Raw genomic sequence first — 11,264 nt, forward strand, 5'->3', positions numbered from 1 at the left:
ATATTTTTAGATAACGCATATTTTAGTTGCTTTTAGGAAATTTTTATGCTTTTAGTTTAATTATTAATTTTTAATTATAAATTTATCAACAATACTCGTAATTAATGGTGAACGCAATAGTCTAAAAAACTATTATTTAATAAACAAATCAAAACAAAATTACTTATGCCAAATAAATTAACAGTTTCGTTTGCTTTAAGATTTATTTTATTAATATTAATATTAATATTAATTTTTATTTTTACTTGTCGTATATATGTAAATATACATATATTATATTACACTACAATATCGCATTTATACACTATATGTAAGTTTTTTGTTAAAGTTTTGAACTAGTTTTAAGTGCTTTATACATAAATCGCGTTTGGTAATGGTATTAAAAATATTCAACTTTATTAAATAAATGTTTCATTGTTACATTCTTAATTAATCAAATCATTGTTGTTTTATTTAAATTTGGTCGTGGATAAAAACAATTCCAATGAGTAGTAGAACTTAAGAAATACAACTCTGTATACACACATGGATGGTCATATTAGGTAATAAGATTAGGGGTTATTTGTGATATATATATGAAAATATTTCTCTGGAACAAATAAACAAGGAAGTAAGAAAATAAATGTTAATTAACAAGGTGCTGTTCATTAATACAGGTTGTACCAGCATTTGTTGAATAATTATAATTTCTAACTATTTTATTTGACCTTTACTGTAATTCATAAAGTACACAAAAAATACTGAAAATCTCTAAGTGCAGCGCATTATCCAAAATATCACGATTTATGTAATATTTTGGCATAATTCCGATATGGCGGGCTCACCCATTTGACAACGGATTTTGGTACAATCATCATTTTTAAGCCACATTTACTACTACGTTGTATATTAATATAGTTCGTTTTTCGAGACGTTCAGTGTTCTTCCACTGTTTATTTATTTTATACCTGGAGCTGCTCAACAGTGTTCTTCTGTTAACCTCTATTTGTTACAGAAGTTCTCCAACATTTTGTCCGCAATGTATTCAAATCATATATAACAGCATTATTCCATATCTGTCTTCATCGTTCTTTTTTGCGCATCCGTAGCTTTTCGCATTCGATTATCTGAAGTCGGTTTCTTTCAGTAAAAATTCTAATTATATGTCGTAGCCATCAAAGTCTGTGATTTTTTGTTAATGTGTTATTACATCACTCTCTATGAGTTAGTGCAAGTCAAGATAATATTTCCTTCCATAAATAAATTCCTTTCGAACTGGCCGAAATAAGTATTTCCAACATTTTCATATCAGATATAGCAGGAGTGGTTGTCTCCTTTTCTGTCATTAACCACCATATTCAAAGCGATAGACACTGTCAACACAATCTTATATGTTATATCATATTACATATACAATTATTGCAGTACAGTTAACTGTACTTTAAGTTGCTATTCATGCCGATATAACTGTAAGTAACATAGCACGCAGTTAACTTACCGTATTTCGGTACCATCTACCTAATACCCTTACGATACTAATCGAGAGTTGATATATAAGGCCTTTCTCTGTTAACAGAACAAAAATCCACTTTCTTTTCAACAAGTGCTATTTCAAATATTTCTAAACAAAATATTCTAAAGCAAAATATTAGAATAATTCTACAAAAGCCAAAAACAGGTTAAGTAAATTCCATCTAACTATGCCTGAGATCATTTTCTCCAATATATTTTAATAGAAAAATAAAATCGATCCCTACATATTTACAATATTTAGTATTTCAAAATTTATCATTTATATATATCTCTTTTAATATCCCTCTCTCTTTATCTCTGTCTCAATCACTCATTCCGTCTATATTTCTTTCACCCTCCCTCACTTCTCTCTTGCCCACGGTTGCCACTTATGGTACTTTAGTACCAAAATTGGTACTTTTTTTTCCGTTTGGTACTCTGGTACTCATGTTCAAAAAATGTAACCATTTTTTTGGCGACCCACTTATTTATTGTGGATAATGTATTGTTTTATACTTTTTTGATAACACATTTTATGATTTGATATTCTTACTGAAAAACGAGGCAACTTAGGAAAAATGATTTGACCTTCTATTTACAGAATGGTTAACCTGTTCTTACAATACTTAAGACCAATTTTGGTTTACAGAAAAAATTTTCAAGTGGCAACCGTAGCTCTGCCATATATTTTCTCTCTCCTATTTCCTATTCCCATCTTTCTCTGTTTCTCTGCGTCGCTCTCTGTCCAAATGAGGTAGAATCACCGATTTCCCTGATTAATGCGCCCATAATATCGCCGACCATGAAACAGTAACACCAAAACAGGGGAAAAAAGCCAGGACCACAAAGCATACTTACTGATTTTTTACACGCAGCAAGACCAAGTATGGTCAATGGTAATATGGTATTTTCATTTGTAGATATGGTATTTGGCATACCCTTCACACTGCAGTACAAAGAGAATACATTAAGTTGAACAAAATGTGTGGAACGTGTGGTAAAGAGGAAGTTGAAAACTATCTCAACCTTATATTTTTTAACAAAAACATAAATCAAGTATTATCTGTCGTCGTATTTCTCTATGGTAACTGCTTTCATCTCTCTGTATATTTTTCTATTTAAATCTCTATTACAAGCTGTTCACAAACATTATTAAAATTATTTTGTAAGATTAGCAGAACATAACTGAAAGATCAGTAAGCGATGCGGACAAACCAAGTAAATATACGCAAACAATAATCAATCACAAAATATATTGAAAGCCGATTTGTAAGATTGGGGGAACAAAATTGTAATCAATAAAAAATATATTGGCAACTAATTTAGATTGGGAGAATATAATTCAGACACCAGAGTGGTATGTATAAAACCTAAGATGTGATGTATAAAAAACAAGAATCGTCCAAAGTCGTAATAGCATCGAATTTGCAAAATTCACGAAGCAACTCTTTAAACCAAAATACATAATCTTTTAAAACAAAAGTTGAAATAAGTAAACGCAAAAAAAAAAGAAAATTTAAAACTATCTCTGATTAACAAATTCCATTACAGAAGCCTACAACCTAATGATTTTGGGGAGCATTACAAATATATCTCCAAAAATGTTAAAAGAATTATCTCTATTAAGAAACGTGTAGGTGACTTTAAGAAAAAGAATCTTAAATCTCACTTCAAAATGACTCCTTTGTTCTATTTAGAAAAAATAAAATAAAAGCTATATTAACACCAAAATCCAACCATCAATTATAATTGAGTCATTTGGTTTATTATGATAGACTAAAATTATTTTAATCGATAATTTTATTAAACGTTAATACCTTAATTAATTAATTTTATTTCATAAATTTTGTTTGGTGTAACAATGCTATTTCTTTGTTAAACATGTCTACTGCCAATATTTCTCATACTTGTCATATTGGTCTCTGAAAAGTCAATTTTGTTGAGATGATATCTTAACCTGCAGTGTCATGTCAAAAATGTCGTGAGAGTCTAAAAACTCCTTATTTAGTACAGAGAGTCCATTTTATACTGGCTTGAATGCGTCGTTGAGACTTTTAACCTATCTTTGATTTTTGCTTTTACGAGTGTTCTAAAAATTAAAATTCCTTCTAGAATTTATATGTGTCGTATAATGTTTCTTTACACTATTGCAGATAAACATTTGATACGCAATACTTATAAAAATCGATAGATTTTTCCATATTTCAGGATATTTTCTATGACAACATTTGGCTAGCATAGTCAAAGATTTTTTAATTAATATTTTTGTTACTTTCGAAATTCTTCAACTATCATAATTGTTTTCTCTATACATTTTAATACTACCAACCATATTAATCGTTTGTACTAAGAAATTTAATACTGTTTTGAACATTATTAGAGTTCGAATGAAGATTCTTTCTTTATGAACTCCTAATTAATTAGAAATGGATCGCTTTCTTATGGAAAATATATTAAAGAACTGATAAAGATATGTAATCTGTATTTATTCTAAATATATTGCGTTTATTGATAATATTTTCAAACAAATGAGTAAAATGTATTTTCAATTTATTGTCTAGTAATAGATTCACTTCTTCGCACAGTCTATAAGATAATATTATCCGAGATCATTTGAGCAACTGTGCTCTATTTACATTTTTTAACTTAATAGTGATTTTACTACAAATACACCTGCTTATTTATTATAACAGATATTTCTAAATATTTTACAATACCAAAAACAAAAGAAAGAACTATAATATCCATTCGTGTCTCAATCCAGTGGCAAATTTAAATCGACAAAATATATATTTATTGATGAGAATAGTGTATTTATTGTTGTGAGAATAATGTTTATTAGTACGATTAACCACTAAATATTGCTTCCATCATACTTTTATTGTATTCTGTGATTTATTGAAATATGCAATTTGTTAAACATTTAAAAACTACTTTCAAATATTGATTAAAAGTCAGTGCAAATTGTATTTAAGAAATCAGAAGAAAAACATTACACAACTAACCAAACTAAATTAAAATTTTATTAACCAAATGTTAAATCTGTATTATGAATATTTAATAAATATTAATTAATTAAAAGTTGTAAATTTTAAAAAAGCAAAATTAAAAACATAAATCAAAACTTATTACATTATTCAAAGCCTACAAGGCATTTAACTACTTGAGGCAATAACATAGTTATAAAAAATAAAAGAAGATAAGTTACGACTAAATTATAAACCGCTTATATTACAATTTGTAATATAAATGATTTTTTTCGTAAGTTTATTAAATATTATAAGCCTTAATAAAGTTCATTGACTTATAATTGGAAAATACTTATAGAATTACATATGACAAAATGCAAAACTCATTCATTAAAATGTTAAACATATTCATGTATTTCCCAGTTATTTGACAAAGTGAAGTTTTTCGTGAATTATATCAGTAAATACATAAAAATCACATGTTTAATTATATAGTAGACATATACCTAAAAATTGTAAAAACCACAAAATAGGGAATTTACAATTTATCCCTCTCATTGGCAAACTAAAAATTCATAACTAATTTTTGCACGTACGTCTGTCTGCCTATCTTTGAAGTTTATTTGTATATTCGTAATTTTATGTCAAGCTATGCGCAAACTTTAAGAAATTATCATATGATTAAAAAATAGATATATAGTGTTTATTTCACATTTAACAAAAAACAAAGAACTTACTTTACTTAATATTATGGTCACATCATTACTTTTCAAACGTGCAATCATAATGGAAGCAACTGACAATATGTAATCTCCAGCCATTGTGACCTGTTAAAAAAAAAATAAAAAACAAATATAAGATTAAATCAAATTTTTTTTTAATTGTAAAAAAATTTATATATGTTATGATTTAAGTGCGAAATCACAGTAATCTCATATGCCTGTATGTAACTCTTAAAATTGCATTTAAAGACTTTGTGCAGCGCAAAATCACAGGAACACATCCAACTTTAATGACTCATAACCACAAAATACTTTACATTTACATTGCGAAAGTGTTGAACTTAATTAATTTATGTTGTGAATATTATAAAAATAATAGTAAAATTTTAATGCAGCAACTGTGCTTTTAATACTCTACTCTGTTAATCTACATGAAACTGTAAATATTGGATATACTCGCGATTGTCAAGAGACCGTCAATACCCAGTAGCTAAAAACGTAGCTGTAATAAATCTCAATTAAGACGACACAGGAGCGCGCAACTGAATGGAATATAAAATTGCGAAACCTCAAATTTTTATTAATTTAGTGAAAAATAAAAAACAATTTAAGTAAAACGTTTAAAAAAATGTTTTAAATATTTTAACTTTTAAAAAATGTTGCAGTGTAGAAATCTACTGCAACTATGCCATGCAATTAAGTATTTAAAACATATTCACACATTAAGTTCATTATTTATCGGTGTGAGTTCTCACTTATTTAATTAATTTTGGAATGAAAATTGCTATATAAAATTTTTAAATTTTTAAAAGAACAACAACACATTTTTTATTATAAATAAATATTTATTTTATTATAAATAAATATTTTATTTTAACAAAAAATGAATTTCCAATAGCAGCAAAGGTTTAAATACAAAAAGGATTTAATTTAAAACGAGTTAAAATTAAAATGAAAATGATTAAAAATGAAATAAAATTATTCGCTTCAGAAATTTAATAAAAGATGGAAATCATCTAGCAGATGTAGGCATCTTTACAAAACTTAGCCACGTTCTATTAAGAAAAAATCCAGTACTCTCATTGAGTTGGCCTATAGGAATATTAAGCCTGTGATAAGTTTCTTGACAGGTCACAGGAGATTATGGAACTATACTAGAAAATTAAATCCTCCGTTTAAACAATCCTATTACAACTGTGAAGAGGATAATGAGAGTGAATCACTTCTCCTCAGTCACTGCCCAACGTATGTACGTATGCAGCGCCGATTTACTATTTTATGTGCTTCATTTTAGATTTTGCCAAAGGTTCAGGGCTTTTTGAAACATCTGAGTTTTTTGTATGCAAAAATAAATGAGTGACCACTTCAGTGCTTGAAGTGCTTGAAGTGGTCACTCACAAGCTGTATAATCTTTCCGTATGGAACATTTTGCATAATACTTTGTCTTTTTTTAATACTAAAACAGACAAAGAATCTGCTCAAGAACATCTTTCCATAGTTCCAGAGTTCCTAAATCTATTCAGATATCGCAAAAAGTATATAGTTTGCAATATTCATTTTCTGCCGTTTTACCAAAAAATTGAAAAATGGCATTGCAGTTTAATTTGATCACCTTGTAACTTGACTTTCAAGAAGATAATTTGAAGTAAAGAAAAATTGAATTACCATAAACTAAAAAAAATTTATGGTTATATTATAACCACCGAAGCTTCCTATTTTAGTATTATTATTAAAAATTTTTAACTTAATCTCTTCACAGAACATTAATTTATTATTTTTATTAAACATAAAATATTTCTAAATAAAAATATTTAGAAATATTTCAAAGCATATTTAAACCAACAACTATCGTGGTTAATCAACCATGAAGCTACTAAGACTGCTACTAAGACTTGCATTTACTTACTTAAATAGAATTTATTACCACAATTGCAACCTCAAAAGGTCGCATTTGTGCCCAGTGAGTAACTCAAAATATTAAATTACTAAAGCATTTAAATAGCTTTTACATCTCAACTTAATTAAAACTAGAACTACTAAAGTCAGCGGACCACAAACTATGAGCAGATGACTACATAAGAACCATGAACCCAGAGAAGGTTCACAGTAGTGCGCGTAATCTTTGTAAATTAATCTTACCTTTTTATGATTCCACAGCGCGTTAACACTGGGCTTACCACGCCGGAAATCAGATTGATCGATAACATCATCATGCACCAAACTGGCAGAGTGCACCATTTCAGAAAAAAGCGCAATTTGTCGTTGTTTGTGTACCAAAAGGCTGCAAAAAAGATACAAAAGTATTAAATATGGTATTTTTAAAAAATTTTGTTTTTCTTAAATTAAGTTAAATTGTAATTACACATAATACTAGCGGACTGACTGACTATATATACATAGTGATAAAAATAAATTTTGAAAATATATGTCTTAATGAAGTTCATTTTTTTTATTTAAGCGGATTTATGACTATTGTTAAGTAACATCTAAATAAAAAAAATTAAATAAATTTTTGGTGTTTGATTACAAGAGTTGAAGAGTTGCAGGCTTGTGTTAATCAATTTATTGCGGCAGTAAATTTTACAGAAATTAAAAATAATGTCTTGTGCAAATAATTTTTAGCATAAAAATGTTTATTGTAAATTTCATAAAGTTTATTTAATAGTTGAATTTTTGAGTGATTTTTTTTATTTTATTTTTTTATTTTTCTGGGTTGGTTTTGTTAATTTTAGTTTCCTTCAGTTTGTTTACAAATAAAATGTGTGTATGAATTATTTATTGTAAAAATATAAAATAAACAGCAGCAAATAGATATATATATAGTACATACAAAGTGCTATGCTTACCTTGATTCTTTATTTAAATGATAGTTTATCGCTTTGGCCATAAGCATTGTTACCATGGGCCTCAGTGCTTTGCCTTGTCCATCAAAGTAATACGACGCTATTTTATCAAGTTCGGGTTGACGTGTGCCTTGTTGAAGAAGCTGCAAAAAGTGTTAAAATTTATTAAAAATATAGTAATTTTTTAAAATCATTTAAAAATGTATATATTTCAACTAATTTAAAATAAATTAAAGCATTTCTATAATTGCTATTTAATGTGTAGAATTTTCATTGATGTATGGTATGTTAAAACCGTGTACCGACCGAGTATGTTTAGTAATATGTGGTAGTATAATCAATAACAATGAAATTATCATCATTTCACGGATAAATTGAAATCAAAGCATTTTAGACTTTACATTGACTTAAAATTCAAGGTTATAACTAACATCAAATTATATTGATATAGAAAAGATTTTACGTTTATTTAAGTTTAATAAACAAATAAATGCCAAATATTTTTAGGAATACCCATATGAGAAACTATGACATTGATCACGCCGTTGTCTATTTTTGATAGGATCATAATTAATTGCATAAATATAATTTCAATTATATTATATTTAAACAAGCGCATCGTTGATTTTAATATTGAATTTTTATATTACTATATATGAAGGACATTAATTAAATCAATAAAATGTATCTCTAAAAGCATATTCACATATTCCAATGAATTTAAATATTTATGAATTTATGAATTAGAAAATAATATGTAAAAGTAGTATAATACTAATGTTTAGTCGTATAGTTCTTTGATGCAAAGTTTTTTTTTAGATACTTATAATTGTTGAAGAAACTTACTAAAATATTGATAATAACAAAAATATTATACTGATTCAAATACTATGTAAATATTTCTATCTGTTTAGGTAAGCATAAGGTTCAAAACTGCAGGTTTCTCTTTATATAAATTAACATTTAGCTCATTAGCATTAACCGTGTTTTATATTTAGCGCGGATACGTATGCGCTTAAGTTTTATATGGAAAATATTACACATAATTATATGCGTTATATCCGCACAAGCATATATAGAAAAAATATGGACAATAGAGCATATAGAACAATACATATAAATTAATGCAATATTTATTTACAAGCTTTGCCCCAATATATTTCAAAATGAAATGAAACAATTAACAAAAAAAAAATATTTCAATATTAGAGAATATAAATAACTAATTTTCAGGTGTTTGTTGGTGAAGAATAGTACGTCTAAGTATAAATGTAATGACTTCTTAAAGAAGCTCTACTTAAGGTCCAAATTCTCTACAATGTCATAAGCAACATGTACTGTCATTTAATGCATTTAAAAACACTAATTTGGTATCTCGAGCTAACAGAGCTATAAGTGATCTCAACCTACAGAAATTGTATCTCTTTTTTATTTGATTATTTTTTAAGTGCAGTTAAGCAGCACTAACTTTATTCTTTTTTATTTTTCAAGCGCACACCTTTTCAAACAATTTTGTTAGTTTTGTTTGAAGTAACTTATGGGTATACTTTATTTATGTAGATGTGAAATGACAGCTTTTACTTTATAATTAATATAAATTCAATGAGATATTTTGTATGAATGATTTAATTGGGTTAGTAAATATAGTTTTGGATTTTTTTAAAATAATATAACTTATTGCATCTAATAATTTGCAATTAAAATTAATATATAATATAAATAAAATAATATATGGATTATATTAATAATAGATATCCCCAATTAACTGGACTGCTTTTAAATGATAATCACTTTAATAAAAATTTTGTATAAAATCAAACGATATATAAATGCTATTTTCTTGCATGAAGTCGAAACAATCTAAAAGAACAATAACGGACTATATAACCAATCCGAAACTAGACTGTTAAGACGTTTTACATGCGGATGTTTTAAGGGTGAACTAATTGTCTTGCTTTGAATAAAGTTTTGAAGGTTCTAAGGTTTTAATCCTGAATTTGGAGTAGTCTTACACTAGTCCATACAGACCAATCATGGGTGGCCTTTGAAATTGTTTACGGACAGATAATAAAACCAACAAATATTTACAAAGATCACTAATAATGGAATAATTAGTGATTATAATTTTAGTAGTACTTGAAATAGCAATATGGTTAGTCAAGGAATTTTCATTAATCAAAAATTTAATTATTATAGTAAATTATTAATGTTCAAACCTTTCTATTCAAAAAAATTTCTTTCGTTAAATTTGACTTTTAAAAACATCAATTCAATATGTTATTATTTCAAATTATTATTATATTTGATTGCCAATTAATAAATAATTAAAAATTGTCGTAAATTAAGTGAAACTATTAGTAGAATGTAAAGTGCATCTGGTTAATATCTTTATAGTAATGGCAGTAAGTGTAAAAGCTGCTTATTGTAAATGTAGCTATAAAAAATTTTATATTTTTAAATCACTACAAAAAAAAAACAATAAAATTATTCGAAATTGAATATGAAAGATATTGTATCGTCAGTACATTTTGCGAATTATTTCATCAGTTTATTATTTTTATTTTTGTATTTTTTTAAATTATGGTTTTTATTGTTATTGCTTCTCTGATTTTTAAGATAATATTAAAATCACAACAGCATTAAAATAAAGGCTTTAAAGGCATATACGGTTTCATAAACTTTTCACTGCTTTTCAAGTATCTAGTATAAAAGCTATAAAATTAATTGATATTTTAATTATTTTATAAATATTTTCGGTATACTATGTAAAATCAATAACAAATATTAAGAGTTGAAAATAAAGGATGTTGTTTGTTGTGATATAAAAATTAATGCATATAACTTACTTAAAACTTTGCTTATTTAGATAATTAATGCACAGAAGGGTTTACTCTATCTAGTATCACTAAATCTATGCGTGACTTATGGATGGACAGAATTATCTAGTCTAACCTGTATGCATATAATATTATGTATGATACTCCATACTCCCTATACTCCCTATAATTCTAAACAACATTGACTAAAGCAATTAACGTAAATTCATATGCATTATGAATCGGTTTACTAAATATAATTTATTTCAATCTTTCATTAAATCTCATCAATTAACTCATTCACGCAGTCAGTACTCAAGTGAACTGCAATAAATTTCTTGAAATAAATAAAAGTTAACGTACCAGCTAACAGTATTGAAAAAACCAAGATTTTATATGCAGTCACTGCTTAAGTTAGCTGAA

General features: G+C 26.6%; 1 protein-coding gene and 1 pseudogene across 1 annotated transcript; both read right to left on the minus strand.

Annotated features, from left to right (window-relative positions):
* The window catches only part of LOC119672722, a 510,988-nt pseudogene that overhangs the window by 58,714 nt on the left and 441,010 nt on the right, over window positions 1-11,264 (minus strand).
* On the minus strand, window positions 5,100-9,369 carry LOC119667712 (all trans-polyprenyl-diphosphate synthase PDSS1-like). The gene is made up of 5 exons (XM_038077020.1): window positions 9,364-9,369; window positions 8,029-8,168; window positions 7,322-7,463; window positions 5,198-5,287; window positions 5,100-5,120 (listed from the first exon to the last, which is right to left on the minus strand). Exons 1-5 carry the CDS (start codon window positions 9,367-9,369, stop codon window positions 5,100-5,102), a joined length of 399 nt encoding a protein of 132 aa, XP_037932948.1.

The sequence above is a fragment of the Teleopsis dalmanni genome, chromosome 1 (genome assembly GCF_002237135.1).
Source record: "Teleopsis dalmanni isolate 2A chromosome 1, ASM223713v2, whole genome shotgun sequence".
NCBI classification, from domain to species: Eukaryota; Metazoa; Arthropoda; class Insecta; order Diptera; family Diopsidae; genus Teleopsis; species Teleopsis dalmanni.

Excerpts from the sequence above, each read along its gene's own strand:
- LOC119667712 (XM_038077020.1), bottom strand. Across the intron at positions 7,464-8,028 it reads CATTTAAATAAAGAATCAAG|CCTTTTGGTACACAAACAAC; the intron begins GTAAGCATAGCA and ends TCTTTTTTGCAG. Across the intron at positions 5,121-5,197 it reads TGACCATAATATTAAGTAAA|TTTGCGCATAGCTTGACATA; the intron begins GTAAGTTCTTTG and ends AATTTCTTAAAG.